Genomic DNA, 19466 nt, shown 5'->3' on the forward strand with positions numbered 1-19466 from the left:
GTTGTGTGTGTGTGTTGTGTGTGTGTGTTGTGTGTGTGTGTTGTGTGTGTGTGTTGTGTGTGTGTGTGTGTTGTGTGTGTGTGTGTGTGTGTGTGTGTGTGTGTGTGTGTGTGTGTGTGTGTGTGTGTGTGTGTGTGTGTGTGTGTGTGGTTTTGAGAGTATTTAGACCAAATTTAGGACATAAGTTCACTCTGCTCATGTTTTATGATCGAGGCTCATTCTTCTGTAAATTATTGCATTGAATGGAACACGTCAATTTCCATAAGAATAGTTTATGAATGATTTACGCTGAAAAGCTCTGCTTGTGTTTCACGAATGAGGCTCATGAATGTGAAGTCTGATAAAAGTGAAAGTAAAGCGGTGTAACTGCAGCTGTGGAGCGAGCGGCTCGTCAGTCGGAGTTGTCGGAGTGATCGCTCCCGGGAGAAGCGGCGGACGGCGGCGTGTTCGGCTCCTGCCAGCTCCCGTTAGTCTGGAGAAACACACACACACACACACACGTCATTCTCATCTCTGAACACAGCTCACACACACACACACACGTCATTCTCATCTCTGAACACAGCTCACTCACACACACACACACACGTCATTCTCATCTCTGAACACAGCTCACACACACACACACGTCATTCTCATCTCTGAACACAGCTCACACACACACACACACACACGTCATTCTCATCTCTGAACACAGCTCACACACACACACACACACACACACACACACAAGTCATTCTCATCTCTGAACACAGCTCACACACACACACACACACACACGTCATTCTCATCTCTGAACACAGCTCTCACACACACACACACACACACACACACACACACGTCATTCTCATCTCTGAACACAGCTCTCACACACACACACACACACACAAACACACACACACGTCATTCTCATCTCTGAACACAGCTCTCACACACACACACACACACACACACACACGTCATTCTCATCTCTGAACACAGCTCTCACACACACACACACACACACACACACACACACACACACACACACACACGTCATTCTCATCTCTGAACACAGCTCTCACACACACACACACACACACACACACGTCATTCTCATCTCTGAACACAGCTCACGCACACACACACACACACACGTCATTCTCATCTCTGACCACAGCTCACACACACACACACACACACACACACACACACACACACACACACACACACACACGTCATTCTTATCTCTGAACACAGCTCACGCACACACACGCACACACACACACGCACACACACACACGCACACACACACACACACACACACGTCATTCTCATCTCTGAACACAGCTCACACACACACACGTCATTCTCATCTCTGAACACAGCTCACACACACACACACACAGGCCTATTCACAGTGAGCGGGAACGGTGGAATGCTTGAGAAACAATCAGGCATCGTTATTTCCGATGATCAGCTTACAGTAATATTGTAGCTCGACATGAGGCATATAATCACATAATTAATATTTTAGTGTTCGCTGTAGATGTTTTTCTTGGTTTGTACAGAGAAGCGTTTGCATGAACACTGGAATCTGCTTTATATGGTCATAACTTTATTGACTTCATTGCAGAACTCATAATGTATATGCAATGATTTCTTCTATTGATAAATAAAATATAGCACATAATTAATAAAGAACATCATTAAGTATTAATAATAAATGACTGGTGGGCAGCCTAGTGATCGCCAGTAACAACTACATTTGTACATAAGTACATTTATAATGTTTATTACTTATACTAGACCATTATTAAACAATTGAAATATGTAGTGAGATAATGTAATAATAAAAATAATTTAACTTAAACATTTACACACAACTTTATTTACTAATAATATATAATTGTAGATATATATCCTTTTGTACACACTTATTTAAAAGTAAAAAATAAAATTATCAGATAATAATTTTATTTACATTTAATAATTCTACTAATAATAAATTATATTTACCGGTAAACATTTATACATCACTTTTTTATTTTTATTACTAATAATAGACCACTATTATTCAACGTTATTTTAGATTTGTTAATATCTTGAATTAGGTTTTATTTTAATATTTTTAGTTTTCATGTTAATTTTTGTTTAATTTTTAGTGATTTCACTGTGTGCTTTTGTCATTTTATCAGTTTTACAAAAAAATATAGCAATTTATATTTAATTTAAATTATTTTAATTTCATTTCAGTTTTTATTTATGTCCAATTAATAATTTTAGCTTCAACAGTTTACTCACAAAAAAACACTCGTAAACAAGTTTTTCAACTAATATTTATATTTTATTTAAGCTTTATTCCAATTAACAGAACTGTTTTTAATTATTTTAGTTAGCAATAATAACCCGGCTACTATTATCATTATACCAATATATATTCCTATTTCACACTTATTTAAAACGAGTGAAATCACATAATTATTTACATTTCATTCACAGCGTTTCTCAGGATACTTTTACTCAAAGAGTTTGTATTTTATATTCAAGACCAAATATGTGCAATTGACCTTTGTTCATTTGTGTGAATGTTTCTCATAAAAATCCTCCAACGCGGCTCTTGATGTGAATATGCCTGGATTATAATCAACAGAGCGTTCATAAGCGGGTGAAGATCACAGTAACACCGTGTCCTAACTACACGCGCCGCGCGGTAAAATGCGTCTTTTCCGTGTTAATCAGAGTTTGGTCCTGACCAGCCGCGACACGCGACGACTAGTTTAGAAACGGTTTCTATTTTTCTGCGACGATGCGCTGGAACAACAAACACAAAGTGTGGCAATGATAACCTCAGGCTCTGTCTATGTGCTTTATTTAATGTTAAAAGCGTGTAATGTGACTGACTCCGCCCACACGTGTTCTGATTGGCTGTGCACTCGCCGCGAGACTCCGCCCACACGTGTTCTGATTGGCTGTGCACTCGCCGCGAGACTCCACCCACACGTGTTCTGATTGGCTGTGCACTCCCCGCGAGACTCCGCCCACATGGTGTTTGATTGGCTGTGCACTAGCCGCAAGACTCCACCCACACCCTGTTCTGATTGGCTGTGCACTCGCTGCGAGACTCCGCCCACACGCTGTTCTGATTGGTTGTGCACTCGCCGTGAGACTCCGCCCACACGCTGTTCTGATTGGCTTGCACTCGCTGTGAGACTCCGCCCACACGCTGTTCTGATTGGCTGTGCACTAGCCGCAAGACTCCACCCACACCCTGTTCTGATTGGCTGTGCACTCACCGCGAGACTACGCCCACACGCTGTTCTGATTGGCTGTGCACTCGCCGCGAGACTCCGCCCACTCGCTGTTCTGATTGGTTGTGCACTTCCCGCGAGACTCCGCCCACACGCTGTTCTGATTGGCTGTGCACTCGCCGCGAGACTCCGCCCACACCCTGTTCTGATTGGCTGTGCACTCACCGCAAGACTCCACCCACACCCTGTTCTGATTGGCTGTGCACTTCCCGCGAGACTCCGCCCACACGCTGTTCTGATTGGCTGTGCACTCGCCGCGAGACTCCGCCCACACCCTGTTCTGATTGGCTGTGCACTCACCGCAAGACTCCACCCACACCCTGTTCTGATTGGCTGTGCACTTGCCGCGAGACTCCGCCCACACTCTGTTCTGATTGGCTCTGCACTCGCCGCAAGACTCCACCCACACGCTGTTCTGATTGGCTCTGCACTCGCCGCGAGACTCCACCCACACGCTGTTCTGATTGGCTCCGCACTCGCCGCGAGACTCCACCCACACGCTGTTCTGATTGGCTGTGCACTCGCCGCGAGACTCCACCCACACGCTGTTCTGATTGGCTGTGGGTTTTGATTGATTTGTACGCATCTCGCAGTCCCGTCGCGTCTAGTGTGGACAGACAAATGATTTGTTGCTGGATCTTATCGCGTCTGGTTAGGACACGGTGTTAGGCACTCGACTGATAGATCACGACACGAGCGAGCGTGAAATGAGCTCCTCACCCGGCTCTCTCTGGTACTATAGAGTCTCTCTGAGAAGCGGGATTGAGCGTCCTACCAGAGAGAGAGAGGAAAAGGACATTTAGGCAAAGCAAACACACAAAATCACATCGCTCCCTCGAGGGGTGTAACGCTACACAAAACCACTGATCGCTAGGATTGGGTATCGTTTTCCGATTCTTAACGATTCCTAATTTAGATTCCAATAAGGTTAAAAAACAAAACAAAAAAATCATTCACATTTAGTGTTATTGCAAAAGATTTAATTGTAGCTGAATATCATGAACAAGGAACGTTTGCCTGTGGTTTAAAAATACCATAGAAAAACAACTAGCCTATCTAATATAATAAAAATAAAAAAACAATTGTTTGCCAAAGTTTCAAGATGTTAAACGTTTTCCTACATCTTGAAATGTTTAGTTATTATATTATTAGTGTTATTCACATTTACATAGATAATATTTAGAGCTTTGAAGTGCAGGAAAAAGTGTGAAGCTCTTGAAAGTCGGTTGTACAAACCCTGAAATTAATAATGTACAAGCATTCGACTATTCCTGCCACAATACCATGGTTACAGTCAGCGTTACCACATTAAATCCATGGTGACTGTTGGTGATTTGTGGACTGAAAAGCCTTTTATAACAAAATGGCACAACATCTGCTGCTCGCAGTCCCCCCCATGGTAATAAATCAAGCTTTTAATGTTGTTTATGTGTCTATGTGGTGTGTTTAATACGCTTAAACCATGTGTAAGTTCATAAGTCGACAGCATTGCTGAGTATTTTCTGCTTAAAACTGCAGTGAACCAAAGACAGTCTCAAAAACACGGTTTGAAATCGCTGGTGTTTCTGACGTCACAAACTACCTTGTAACTAGAGCCGGGACTTTAACGCGTTAATTAAGATTAATTAATTACACAAAAAATAACGTGTTAAAAAATAAATGCATTTTAATCACACTTATTTTTGCACCGCGGAACGTTTCTCACTGGATGAGTTTAGGCGGACCGATTATACTGGAGCACCAACTAGCGTTCATAACTTCAGACAACAACAAACCACAGTGAACATGAACAAAGTAGCTGACGAGACCGCTGTGGTCGGCCCCGTGGATGGGACATTTTGTTATAAGAAACGAACGGATGGAAGCGTCGATAAGAGCGTGGTTGTGTGCAAGCTATGCAACAAGGAATTCGGAACGGCTATTGCTACACTTAAAGATGCATAGCGCAAGATTCTGAGTTTTTGCAGAACTATGCCACCTCTGGCGGCAAGCGAAACTGCAGCCAGAGATGTGCACGCTCATGGACCACACACACACGCTTGCACGAGCACGAGCTGTTCATAACCAAAGGAGCATCAGCCGCAAATCTTTTGTTTACAATCATAATGTCTTCAGAGGTAATAAAGTTATAAATCTGCAAGTCATTTTAAATATGTGAAAGGAAAGGCAATAGAGTAAATTACACACTATGTGTGAGGGAAAAACGGGGGTAGTAGAAAACTTCGTTTTTTATTTCCATCTATCTCCATGTTGAACTGTGTTATGTGTTTACTGTATCCACTTATGATTGTATTATTAAGTATTAAAAAGCCAACTGAGCATCCCGTGTGAGCCCTAGAGCAGACCGGAGATCTCTCCATTTGTTGAAAGCGTTCCCTAGGTTTACTCTCGTCTTATTCCGACGCCTGTCTGAGACTAATTTGGCCCTTTTGGTCGCACTAGACAAAAGTTTTCTTTTTTTTATCTTACGTGGAGTTTGCGTTGGTGTTTGAAATGAACTACTAGCAGGTCTCTTACAATCCATCTTCTACGGAGAATGCCGGCGAACACACAAACCTGCCAGACATCGCTATGTGAGCGTGCTGTGAACGCGCATGACGTCACGGCCAGTCTCAAACTCCGGCCGAATCCCTCTTATTTATTTTACTTTACAGGATTATAGAGACAATCTCAGTGATCAGAGAAGGGCTCATTCAGCCCATCAGGCAATGGTTTAAGCATGTATGGGTTAGAAAACGGGTATTTTTAACATGAAAAGTTGCTTAATGCACCTTTAATGGCAAAAAAGCACTGGTCTGCTGGACTTGGTTAAACAAAAATAAACAATATTTTGTTGCTTAAGCTTATGTATTCAGTCATTATTCAATGGTATACTAAAAATCCATGTGAAAAAAATGACTTCTCACTGTTCTCAGGTCAAATATTTATATGCGATTAAAATGCGATTAATTTCGATTAATTAATTACAAAGCCTCTAATTAATTATAAGCCTTTTTAATCGAGTCCCGGCCCTACTTGTAACCAATCAGATCAACGTGTGATCGTCAACCAGTGGATCTCTGAGTGAGTGAGTGAGTGGAGGCGGGGCTCATTTGCGCACACACACGAACCGAACCGAAAGTATGTGTAGCGTTTCACCCCTAAATCCCTCAGAAACACACATGCATGATGACATGCAGCAGAAGCGCAGTAAGAGAGTGTGAGAGAGTCGTACCTGAGCGCCCATGTGATATGGAGGCTCTCCGTTCATTGGAGGAACTCCTAGAAAGCAGTCAGCTGACCCTGACAGCGAGAACGACCCCGAACCTGGAAACAATGAAACAATCAGGCATCGTTATTTCCAATGATCCACCTTAACTCTCCCGCACGTCATCCACACACACACACACACTATTACGTTGTTTTTAACACTAGACCATTGGGGGAAAGTTCAATCATACACTAATACTGACTGTACGTGATGTATACGATTAGTCATATTCACAAAAACAATTAATCACAACTTTCTGAGTTTTCTTTCAGAAGCATCATAAAGTTCTACATTCTCTTGAATAAATTATTTAATAACAAATACATTTTTTAACAGTCACTTGTCACCATCTACTGGCATAACAATGTAATCAATAATGAGTTATTTTAACCCCTTATATTGGCATTTAACCCCACAGCCATTACATATTTAAACCAGTAATATCCTATACTAAACCTAAACTAATCTTGACAAACTATATATCATTTGAAAGCTTACAATCTCTAGTTTACATATTTGGTGACTGATTTTCAAAATAAATTACAGAGGAGCCGTAATTTATCAATTTGCAACAAGAATGTTCATACTCCTAAGGCGTGTTCAGACCTTTATTTTGAAATAGTGAAGAACATGAAAAATCATGAAAGAATGATAGAAACCTCAGTTTGTTTTCATGCCAAGAGTTCAAAAGACAGCATCCATTCAATTCTTTTAGAAAAAAAGCTCTGAAAATGTTTTAAATATAAAGAAAATAATAATAGATTCAGCATTAGTGATGTGTCAGCGAGCTATAATGCACATACGTGATCTTCTGTGTTTCTTAGAGGTTGAGTTCATTTCAGAATCTGCCAAACTTCCAACACTACTTCTGAATAGGATGTGTACTTCATAAATTGTATGAAAATTGTAAAAATAATGGTTCAGACTCAAACAACATATGGAGATGGAGGCGCCCTTATATGGGCAGTGATGTCCACTAGTGGAGAAGTGTGGTACTGCGCCCGAACTAAATCTCACTGAACGCTTATTTCAAGAGATATCAAGCTAACATTTTAAACAACTTGTTCAGATTTTTTTTTTTTGCATTTTTAGAGTCCACCAGGTTTTGAAAATATATATTTTATATAAAATATGAATAATAAAATTTTTAACATTGTACATTTTCATAAACTCAAACTTCTATAACTTTTTTTATGTTTAACTTCCTTAATTTATTTCACTTCTACAAAAATCTGCCAAATGTCTTCTTTAAAACAAGACCAATCTTACATCTATATTCCAAAGCATTCTTGAATTACAACCATTTAAGTTCGAAATGTGCATTTTCATGTCTATTAAAAAAGGGGAGCTTGATAAGGGGTTAAGAGAGTTTCTATAGAAAGCTGATTACTCTATTTTGACCGCTACTGTAGACATCAGTGTGTATATTTGGACGGTTAACTTTTATCCCAGTACATCTATGATCATTTGAACTATTGCATCACAGAGATGATGATACTGTGAGGTTCATGACAACTCTGGGTCAGCGCCAACACAGATCTGAATGCTGAGATATGATATTATCAAAGTTTAATACACAGAAGAAATGGAAGAAGATCGCGTGTGTGTTTGAATCGAGATAACGATCTTTTAAAGATTAATCGTGCAGCTCTACTGTCTTATCGCTCTCTCTCGGCATATGAGCAGCTCGAGGGCTTGAGGGATATTACGCCACTAAACACTCGAAGATAACGACACACTTCACAAGCGGCTAACTTCTGTCAACCTCAAGGACAAAAATAAAGCTATTTCATTTCAATTAATATCGATTCTGGGACAAAAAAAAATCTATTTTCATATCATAAACCAAGAAATCACGTTAGGTGAATCGATATTTTCTCCTAGCCCTAACACACACACACTCACACACACACACACACTCACACACACAGAGTAACAAAGTAAATTTACTTAAGTACACTTTTTGAGTATCTGTACTTTACTTGAGTATAATTTTTTCTGGAAACTTTTACTTTAACTTCACTACATTTGAAAGACAAATATCGTACTTTTTACTCCACTACCTTTCTGTCAAGGGCGTTGAGTAGAGAGTAGTAACTCGTTAATTGAATTAGGAACTCCAAGGCACTCGAAATGTGTGAAAAAAAGTTAAAAAGCCTTTATTTTATGAATGGCTCTAAACATTAAAAATGGTGACAGATCCACCTACGCGTTGCGGCTACATGCCTTCGTCACCCTGACAGTACTTTCATAGTACTTTTAAAAACGAGTACTTCTGTACTTTTACTTCAGTAGAAATCGGTCTTTACAACTTTTACTTGAAACGGAGTAATATTTGACCAGTAGTATCTGTACTTTTACTCAAGTAAGGAAGTTGTGTACTTTGTCCACCTCTGCACACAATAATATAATATAATATATATATCTTTACTGACCTGATATATATATATATATATATATATATATAGAAAAGATTTCTATTTTGAATAAATGCCGTTTTAACTTTTTATATATCAATGAATCCTGAAAAAAGTATCACAGGTTCCCAAAAAATATTAAGCAGCGGTTTCCAACATTGATAATAACTGAGCATCAGATCATCATATTACACTGATTTCTGAAGGATCATGTGACACTGAAGACTGGAGTAATGATGCTGAAAATGCAGCTTTGATCATAGGAATAAATTACACTTTACTGTATATTCACATAGAAAACAGATATTGTAAATTGTAATAATATTTCACAATATTACAGTTTTTTATGTATTTTTCATCAAATAAATGCAGCCTTGGTGAGCATAAGATGAGTTTTTTCTTCAAAAACATTAAAATAGTAATATTTCAGAACTTTTATATATATATATATATATATATATATTAGGGCTGTCAAAAGATTAATCGCGTTTAATCACATCCAAAATAAAAGTTTGTGTTTACATAATATATGTGTGTACTGTGTATAATTATTTATATGTATAAATACACACACATTCATGTATATATTTAAAAAGGAATAATTGCATTTATATACTGTATATACATTTATATAATTTATATTATATATAAATATTTTATATATAAATATAACCGATTTTTCTTAAATATATACATGCTTGTGTGTGTTTTTATATATATATAAATAATTATACACAGTACACACATATATTATGTAAACACAAACTTTTATTTTGGATGCGATTAATCACGATTAATATTTTGACAGCCCTAATATATATATATATAGTTGAGTTTTGCTAATTTTGCTATTTGTGTGTATTCTGATATTGTTAGGCACTATGGTCAACTGTGGTTGTTTTTAAATGTGCTATACAAATATATTTGAACTTGATATATATATATATATATATATGTGTGTGTGTGTGTGTGTGTGTTAGTGTAGTGTTGAATTGTTGTAAATATGTATTGTCCAGTGGAACTAACCAGTGGAGTTTGGGGTGTGTGGCGACTCCTCGCTCTGTGTCGCTCCTAAAGCCGTCTTCATGGCGTACAGATTGGCCTCTTCCTGGAACTTCCCGATGTTCTTCTTATAGCGGATCCTCTTGTTGCCAAACCAGTTGGACACCTGTCAGGATATCAGGATATCAGAGCCAACATGACACTGATCCCGCTGGTGACGGGACGCTCCCGGAGCGCTGCTCACACACTGCAGGACTGTGGTGCTGGTGCAGATCAGTGTGACGTTAGGGAGTCGTGGGGATTCGTAAACTACAGCGGGCTTCGGGACGCAAGATTCGGGCGCTTCATCTCGTATAGTGTGTGTGTGTGTGTGTGCGTGTCATAGTGGACCACAATCTGCAAACCTTTACGACATCACCATAAAAAGACTAGCATGTTTAACTTCTTTCCGTCCTTCACGACGGATTTATCAAGAGTGAGTGAGTGTGTGTGTTTGTGTGTGTGTTTGTGAATGAGTGAGTCAGTGTAAGTGTGTGTGTGTGTGTGTGTGTGTGAGCGTGTGTGTGAGCGTGTGAATGAGTGAGTCAGTGTAAGTGTGTGTGTGAGCGTGTGTGTGAATGAGTGAGTCAGTGTAAGTGAGTGTGTGTGTGTGTGTGTGTGTGTGCGTGTGTGAATGAGTGAGTCAGTTTAAGTGAGTGTGTGTGTGTGTGTGTGTGTGTGTGTGTGTGTGAGCGTGTGTATGTATGAGTGAGTCAGTGTAAGTGAGTGTGTGTGTGTGTGTGTGTGTGTGAGCGTGTGTATGTATGAGTGAGTCAGTGTAAGTGAGTTAGTGGGTGTTTGTGTGTGTGTGTGTGTGAATGAGTGAGTCAGTGTAAGTGTGTGTGTGAGCGTGTGTGTGAATGAGTGAGTCAGTGTAAGTGAGTGTGTGTGTGTGTGTGCGTGTGTGTGTGCGTGTGAATGAGTGAGTCAGTTTAAGTGAGTGTGTGTGTGTGTGTGTGTGTGTGTGTGTGTGTGTGTGTGTGTGAGCGTGTGTATGTATGAGTGAGTCAGTGTAAGTGAGTGTGTGTGTGTGTGTGTGTGAGTGAGTGAGCGTGTGTGTGTTTGTGTGTGTGTGTGTGAGTGAGTGTGTGTATGTGTGTGTGTGTATGAGTGAGTTAGTGTAAGTGAGTGTGTGTGTGTATGAGTGAGTTAGTGTAAGTGAGTGTGTGTGAGAGTGAGTGTGTGAGTGAGTGAGTGAGTGTGTGTGTGTGTGTGTGTGAGTGAGTGAGTGAGCGTGTGTGTGAATGAGTGAGTCGGTGTAAGTGAGTGCGTGTGAGTGTGAGTGAGCGAGTGTGTGTGTGAGTATCAAAGCAGCTTTACAGTGATAATTAAAGAGATGTGTCTTTAATCTAGCTTTGAACTGACAGAGTGTGTAAGTGTGTTCGATCGTACAGTGTGTGTGTGTGTGTGTGTGTCCGATCGAGTGTGTGTGTGTGTGTGACGGCACGCGATGACTGGTCGGAAAGCAGTCTGTAATCTGACATGTTTCTTGTCCACGACACAACAAGATTTTAGGAGTCATAATTGTGTAATCTGACACAGTGACGATGGTGACAGAAATATGGTGTAATCTGAGCAGGCACCACAGAGACGCTCTCACCTGAGACACGGTGATGCTGCACTGCTTGGCCAGCTCTTCTTTGGCTTCCTCGCTCGGGTAAGGGTTTGAGAGATGGGAATAGAAATACTCGTTCAGCACCTCCGTCGCCTGTTTACTGAAATTACGCCGCTTGCGTCTGACAAAGCAAGAACATTTCATAGTCAGATATGTGTCTCGTGTAAATGCAGAAAACAAAATGCACTTTGTGATCCTGATTCATTAGTGCGCTAATGCAGATATTAAAGCATATTAACAAAATTATGTTCTGCTGTTTCTGTCAAAATAAAAGTTTAATGTCTGAAAATAAAGTAATGAAGACAGTCATAAATAATAGTATTGTAATTTTACAGTTGTTACCGGTATATATATATTTTTTTTTAAATAATCACATTTTTATTTATTTATATATTTTATATTAAAAAAATGTTTAAATCACAATCGCAATTTATTCAAAAATGTTTTACAAAATAATAAATATTAGTTTTTAACAATTTTATGTTGTAAGGTAAAATACAATTATTACATAATTTTTCTTTAAAAAATCCTTTATTTTAGCAATATTTCTTATTTTATTTTTATTGAGAAATTGTTATATTTACATTTAGTAAAAATAATAATAATATGTTAATATATACATAGCCCTACAAACAAACACACCAACCTTTTTTATTTTATTCCAAATCGCAATTTCTATAAAAAAATACATACCGGTAAATCAATTGTTAAAATAATAAATATTCGTTTTTAAAAAAATTTCATTAAAATATTTGTATTTTATTAATAAATATTAGCACTGTAATTTTTCTATTGTAAGCTAATTTTACAGTTGTTATATATATATTTTTTTTTTAAATAATCCATTTTTTTATTTTAGTAATATTTCTATTTAATTTTTTTTTTAAATCACATTCGCAATTTATTCAAAAATGTATTACAAAATAATAAATATTCGTTTTTAAATATTTGTATTAAAATATTTGTATTTTATTAATAAATATTAGCACTGTAATTTTTCTGTTGCAAGGTAAAATAAAATTATCATTACATAATTTTTCTTAAATAATCTTTTTTATTTTAGCAAAATTTCTTATTGTGTTTTTATTTAATTTTTATATTTACATTTAGTATTGTTACATTTATTATTATTATATGGCTATATTGTATTGGTCGTTATTTTAATTATATATTTACATTTAGTTATTATAAATTATTTTATTTTTTTTTAAATCACAATTTATTCAAAAATGTTTTTCAAAATAATATTAGTTTTTAAATATTTTATGTTGTAAGGTCAAAAACAATTATTTTTATTTTTATTAAATAATCCTTTATTTTAGCAAAATTTCTAAAATAATAAATATTCGTTTTTAAATATTTTTATTAAAATATTTGTATTCTATTAATAAATATTAGCACTGTAATTTTTCTGTTGCAAGGTAAAATAAAATGATCAATACATAATTTTTCTTAAATAATCTTTTTTATTTTAGCAAAATTTCTTATTGTGTTTTTATTTCATATTTATATTTACATTTAATATTGTTATACTTACATTTATTATTATTATTATTATTATTATTATATAGCTATATTGATATATTATTCCAACATTTTTGCCAAACTGTGCAGCCCTACAAACTATCACAGCAAACTGAATTTTTGAAAATTTCAATTGCTATTTTTTTTTCCTCAACCATGCAAACAAGCAAAAATGCAACAGTGCACAAAGCGCTCTACGCTGACGTGCGAACGCACCTGGCGTCCAGAAAGCGTGAGCGCAGGATCATGACGGCTTCGCAGGTGCTCTGCTTGAGCTGCGTCTGGATGGAGCTGAACTTGCGGTGGATGATGTTCACCATGCGCTCGATCTCGCGCGGAGACACGGGCCGGGTGCGCGACTGCTCCCTCAGCAGGTTCATCACGTGGGTCGTGAACTCGCTGCAGGCCTGTAGACAGCAACAACATTACAAACCAGCGCCTTTCTGTGTCAGTGCAGCAGGCGTCCATTTTCTGTGCTCACTGAAAGGAAAACGCTGTGCAAACTGACACAACACAACAAGTCATGTTGAATTTTAAGCTCAAGCTCAATAGAAGGCAACAGTCGGGTTCCAGAAGTCAAAATCCCATTATTATTATTTTTTCCCATAGGAAATAAACCATTAAAGACAGACCTACTGTGTGCTTTTGTTGAAGCCATCAACCAGCATTGTTTTTTTGTTTTTTTTTGATGAAAAACTACATTTCCCAAGATTCCACAGTGAAATCTCAACCAATCAGAGAGTCGAAACAAGCAAATATCCCGCCCACTTCCATGAAGCACTGCAAATGTCTCTCAAACTGCTTTAATATTTTAAAAAAAATGGTTTCATATTTCTCCATCGTTTTTAAATCAATTAGATCACTCGCAATGCATCATGGGATTGTAGTTCTTTCCCGCATTAACTTTTTATTTATTTTTATATATACTTTTTGCTTGATTCACCTCATAGTTGGTCAGTTCGTCTTATGGATTACAACTCTTTAACCAAAGACTCGTTTAAAATCCATATGGGAAAAAACATGAATGGAAAAATACTTCCGGAACCAAGGCATTTACAGCTTTGCGAAGCAGGATTTTGGACCAATGAGATTTCCCTGAGGGCGTGGCTACCCAGCACAACGGCAGCGATATGTACCTGCTCGTATTTTTCCAGCTCTGTGTGGTAAATGTTCCGAATTTGGCTCAACTTGCTTTTATAGTCGGAGTGCTCCAATGAGCTGTCAGGTGACATCCCGCCAGAGCTGGTCGCCGCGGAAACCGCAGCGGCGGCTCCGCCCCCTTTTTCTGGACCGGCCACACCTTCAGCCAGAAGCATGTTGTCCAATCGTACGAGCTGTGGGTCTGGAGGCTCCTCCTCCTGAGCATTTCTCATGGAAAGACCTGAGAGAAGAAACTCACACATTAATATTCAACAAATTATGATTACCAGATGCTTAGTAGGTTTCACACCAAAGCCGAATCTCAAACTGACTTCTTTTCCGTGGCTTATTGCACTTAAAAAACGCAAATATGTACAAAATGATGTCAAAAAGTCCCTCTTGATGAGTATTTATGTAAATACAGTCAGTTTTAGAAGGTAAACAGTTAAGAAAGAAAACTTATGTTGTGTAACAGTATATTGGATCTGTGCATTAACTCTTAAAGTGACAGTAGCCTAATAAACCTGTTGCCGTCTGTCATGTTAATCAAAGAACAAAAGACAAGACAAAAAAAATGTTATTTCACATTTGATTACTTTCATTTCTGTAATATTTCTTACCTAAATGCTACTGTTAGACCCCCCTGAAAAACTTAAAGCAGTGTTTATTTAATTTGTCTCTTTATTCTAATGTATTTATTTGTGCTATCGTTTCTTATTTTATTACTGACTGTTTAGTGATTACTTTTTTTGTGTAAAATTGAGTTCAACGGTTCAAATAAAGCCTCCCTGTGCTGTGTGTAATCTACTGCAACACAATTACCCAAATTATACAAAAATTATGAGATAACAACAAATTATCTGTATGGTGGTATATGTGGCAGTTTTCCCAGTGGTATTGGTATTTTTATTGGTATAAAATGGTATTGAATATCAATATTTATCAAGTTGGAAATCAATATTTATCAAGTTGGATTTATTCCAGTATTGTGACGTCACTAATGCACAATATGCATACATAAAACACATTCATAATATATATGTTTATTTTGCTAAATATTAAGACCAATTTAAATACGTGTTTGAAACCAACATACAAAAACCAATTCTAGAGAAAACACACATTTGTGTAATTGGGCTTTTGACTGAAAACCATATTATTGAGATTGTGACAATTAGCCCCAGTCTTCTCTACCCTTTAAAGCGGTGGTATAATGCTTTTCACAAGATGTAAAATAAGTCTCTGATGTCCTCAGTGTGTGTGTGTGAAGTTTTAGCTCGAAATACCCCACAGATATTTTTATATATCATGTTAAAACTGTCACTTTTTGAGGGTGAGCAAAAACACACCGTTTTGTGTCTGTCCCTTTAAATGCAAATGAGCTGCTGCTCCCGACACAGGGGGCGGAGCTTCAAGAGCTCTTGTCCTTTTACCTCACACACACACTCACACACACATGCACTGAAAATAAAAACTTTTAGCCTTTTATGTTCAAACCGGAGTCAGACAATGATGGAGAGACTCGAGAAGAAGAACAACATGTAGAAGAACAGGACATTTCTGAATGGTTAGTTGATGAATTTATGTAGATTATGTGTAGTTATCTTCTAGTCATTGATTAGCATATTCTGTCATGATCATCTATAAATCGTGTTCAGGGGGCGGGGCTTATGTAAATTTTAGGGTTGGTGATGTCACTAACGGGAGGAAGCTCGTGTAGTTCCTACCAGCCGTTTGTTGTAGTTCTTAAAAAGCGATTTCTTTAAAAGCAAATATCTCCCTTTGCTCTGAACTTTGAGCGTTGTAACTTTGCAGATGTTGTTTATGATCAAACACAACATTACACACTAACTACAGTTAGAAAAGTGAAATCATAATTAACCACCCCTTTAATAGTCAGAGAATGCACAATTCAAAGATATAACTTGACTTAATGACACTATTTTCTTTTAGAAATGCTGTACGTATTTTTAGCATTCTTGAATCCTTTTCCTGTTATCTCTGTAAAGCTGCTTGTATTGTATGAAGCACAATAGAAATAAAGGTGACTTGACTTGACTTTAGCTTTTTTCATGCCAAAACTATACTTTGGGTAATTCAAATTTAAAACAGATTAAATAAGATTTTAAAACCCTTTTCAAGGATGTCAGATACTGTTAAGGCAGTCAAGATAAATTTGAATTAATTTCCATTACACTCTAATCATCAGTATAATCACGAGGTTAAGCGCTTCAGTCAAGGGCAAAGCATTAAGCAGGACGAGTCCATGTGTCATCAATGATGAACATTGCAACCAGCTTTATTCTATTACACAGACCCTAACTGGAAGAGTTTTTATTTATATACTTTACAATGTGAAGGTCAGTGTTTCAAGAGAGCCCTGTGCAATAAACAGTGTATGGCAGTTCTGTATGATTGATGACACACAGCATGCAATGCCATGGGAGCGTGCCAGACCGCGGAAATTAAACGACTCCATTAGGCACAAAGCCATTTAATTACTAACCATCACAGTAAACATTTTAGTCCTCTTATGGGATTCCCTAAACTTAGTCTTCATACAAACCAAAGACATTACGCAAACATTACTGGAAATAGCTAATAGAAGGGTTTGTGTTGATATACTGGAGGGAGTAAAGATTATTTGCTTTTGATTATTTATTTTGCTTTATGAGTTTCTTAAAAAAGCAATTACCATATTACCGTTGAACTGCTATTCATTCACATACAAACAACAGGGTTTGAGATTATAACGCTTGTATTGAGCTATTTGGTTTTTAAGAACTGCAAACCAGACAGACCAGTAACCATTGATATGCTGAAAGTGCTTATTAACATTTCTAATGCATGCAAATAATTGGGTATAACATGCAAATAATATGGTTTGAAATTGATTCGATGTGAAATTGTTATTATTTGAGAGCAACGTTTGATTTATTTTATTTTTGGAAGCTGCAAACCTGGTCAAACCCATTATCATTATGCTATTATGTAAAATATGGTGTAAATAGTGCAATTCTAACATTCAAATAATTGAGTATTACATGCAAACGATGGAGTGTGAGAATATATTTACATACTAGAATTAACATAAGTTATTGTTTAGGGAAAATGTTGTGTTTTTATGAGTATGCTATACACTGTATGGCTTTGTTCTTGAAGAACATGGCGCCTGTGCTGAATCCCCTGCCAACTTTTAAACTAATTATAAAGTTTCAGTTATGGTATTTACCACTTTTAACACAAAATGCATGCACATTACTCACCAGTTTTCTCTTTAATTTCGCACAGGACGCTGAATAAAGCCGGTTTCATCCGATGACAGTTTAAAGCGTGTTTTCTGTCACAAAACAACAAACAAAAGTCAGTTAGCTAACATTAGCATGCTACAATTGTGACTCGCATTAAATATATAAAGGTTGAAATCGTGTTGCTACCAAAATATTTCATAACCCCAGCTTTACTCAAGTGAGGTCTTTTTAATGCATTAAATACTCCGAATCTCCTGACACATTAGCATTTCATCTTAGCTTCAGGCAGTGATTTGTGCTTTTGTGAATAAAAATAAAGTTACTGAAGTAATAAGATAAATATAAGTGATTAGACTTTAGCACATATAACCGGGAATCATCATTTTGAAACATATATATTGCAAAACTGAAGATAAAGAGTTTGTTTTAAGTCAAGAAAAACGTAAACAATAGCAGCTAAGCTCGTGAACTTCGGCAGATAATTGTTTGTTTAGAAACTTTTTTATACATTAGGCCTTCTTAAATATCAAATTAATAGTGTTTGTGTAACTTAACGCGTTGTCATTTAATGTTTTATAAATTATAGATCACTATCTGTTATAGCATACCCTTGTCTCACGCGGTCGTTAGCGCAATGCTAAACTTTTAAGTTTTTTAAAAAATAATAATTTTTAAATAACTCACTTTGCTTGAGCTTCGTCTAAACTTTGGTCTGTGATCGTCATGATCTGTTGCAGTATGTCTCCAATGTCTCGGCGGTTGTCGTGTCCGTTTTCGCTGCCTTCGAGGCCCGCGGGGTCTCCATCGGGGCGGTGTTGAGAGGGCGGGTGCACCGCGTTAAGAGGATGCATTCCCGGGTGGACGCTCAACCCGAGACCGCGGCTTTGGCTGGGCCCGTTGCCTGTGATGGGCTGCTGCGGCTGCAACATCCTGAGCAGTACATTAATCTAGAAGCGTGTGTGTGACTGTGAGTGAGTGTGTGTCCAAGCATCACCACGCTGGAGTCCCCTAGCGATTGACAGGCAAAAAAACGTGGCCTTGCATGGACATAGACATCTTGCAAAAGCAGAAGTCAAGTTATAAGCACAATTGTGAGTCTTATTGCATTAGTCAAATACAGAATGCACAGGTTAAAGTAAATAAACATAATCCAATCAAGTCCATTCAACATGTGCATCTCTGCTCCTAGAAATTGTAAATGATATGATAAAGTGATAAAGTTAATCTGAGGTCTTTGCGAATTAATGTTAAATTCACATTTCATCCAAAAACCAAACGGGAAAAAATTATTGCAAAGGAAATATAAATCCAATAATGCTTTAATTTCTTCTGATCTAAATAATAATGGCCTGGTTTCAAAGACAGGGCTTATCTAGAACTAGGCCTTAGTTAAATTAAGACTTTTAAGTAGCTTTTATAAGCATGCCTTTAAAAACATTACTGGTGTGACAAAACACTGACACTGATGATATCAGTGCAAGTTGCTTTGGGTTAAGACAGCATAAAACATGCATTTTAGTCTGAGACTATAGATAGACTCAAGCCTTGTCTGTGAAACCAGGCACATTTTTATTTTATTACACTAATAATTAAATGAATGAGAATCTATAATGTAGAGTAGCTATAATGGAAATTACATAAGTAAAAAAATACAAATATTTAATACAAAATTAATTAAAATATTATTTCTTTATTTGATTTTAGGGTGAAATGTGACCTCTGAACCTGTTCTTGCCTGTTTCCATGAGATTCACCCTGGCTCTACCTCATGAAATATGATATTCTTGCATGCATTGAGTTGCTCAACATACAAGATTCCTTTTCTGCAGATGCATAGTTTGCATGTCATCAGGCTATGGCCCGGGGGCTTTCGGTCGGAGATGTGTAATTAACATGGGGGGAGAAACAGGACTTGTTTCTCTGTGCTAATGAAGTGCA

The 19466-nt window shown here is 37.3% G+C and overlaps 1 protein-coding gene across 2 annotated transcripts in view; it reads right to left on the reverse strand.

Annotated features, from left to right (window-relative positions):
- Positions 1–18520, reverse strand: part of pbx2 (pre-B-cell leukemia homeobox 2) — a 19294-nt gene extending 774 nt beyond the window's left edge. The window contains exons 1-9 of one of the 2 annotated variants that reach the window (XM_079625380.1): positions 18213–18520; positions 17544–17617; positions 14274–14518; positions 13354–13544; positions 11599–11734; positions 9984–10125; positions 6505–6596; positions 4011–4061; positions 1–472 (exon numbers count right to left, since the gene is read on the reverse strand). The exon at positions 1–472 is cut by the window's left edge and continues 774 nt beyond it. In XM_079625380.1, the coding sequence (XP_079481506.1) occupies positions 392–472; positions 4011–4061; positions 6505–6596; positions 9984–10125; positions 11599–11734; positions 13354–13544; positions 14274–14518; positions 17544–17617; positions 18213–18457 (1257 nt within the window). In that variant the 5' untranslated portion in view covers positions 18458–18520 and the 3' untranslated portion in view covers positions 1–391. The remainder of the gene's footprint in view (positions 473–4010; positions 4062–6504; positions 6597–9983; positions 10126–11598; positions 11735–13353; positions 13545–14273; positions 14519–17543; positions 17618–18212) is intronic. The other variant, XM_079625381.1, reaches the window with a different exon arrangement.
- Positions 18521–19466: the final 946 nt, after the last annotated feature.

This window comes from Phoxinus phoxinus (genome assembly GCF_949152265.1).
Source record: "Phoxinus phoxinus genome assembly, chromosome: 10".
NCBI lineage: Eukaryota > Metazoa > Chordata > Actinopteri > Cypriniformes > Leuciscidae > Phoxinus > Phoxinus phoxinus.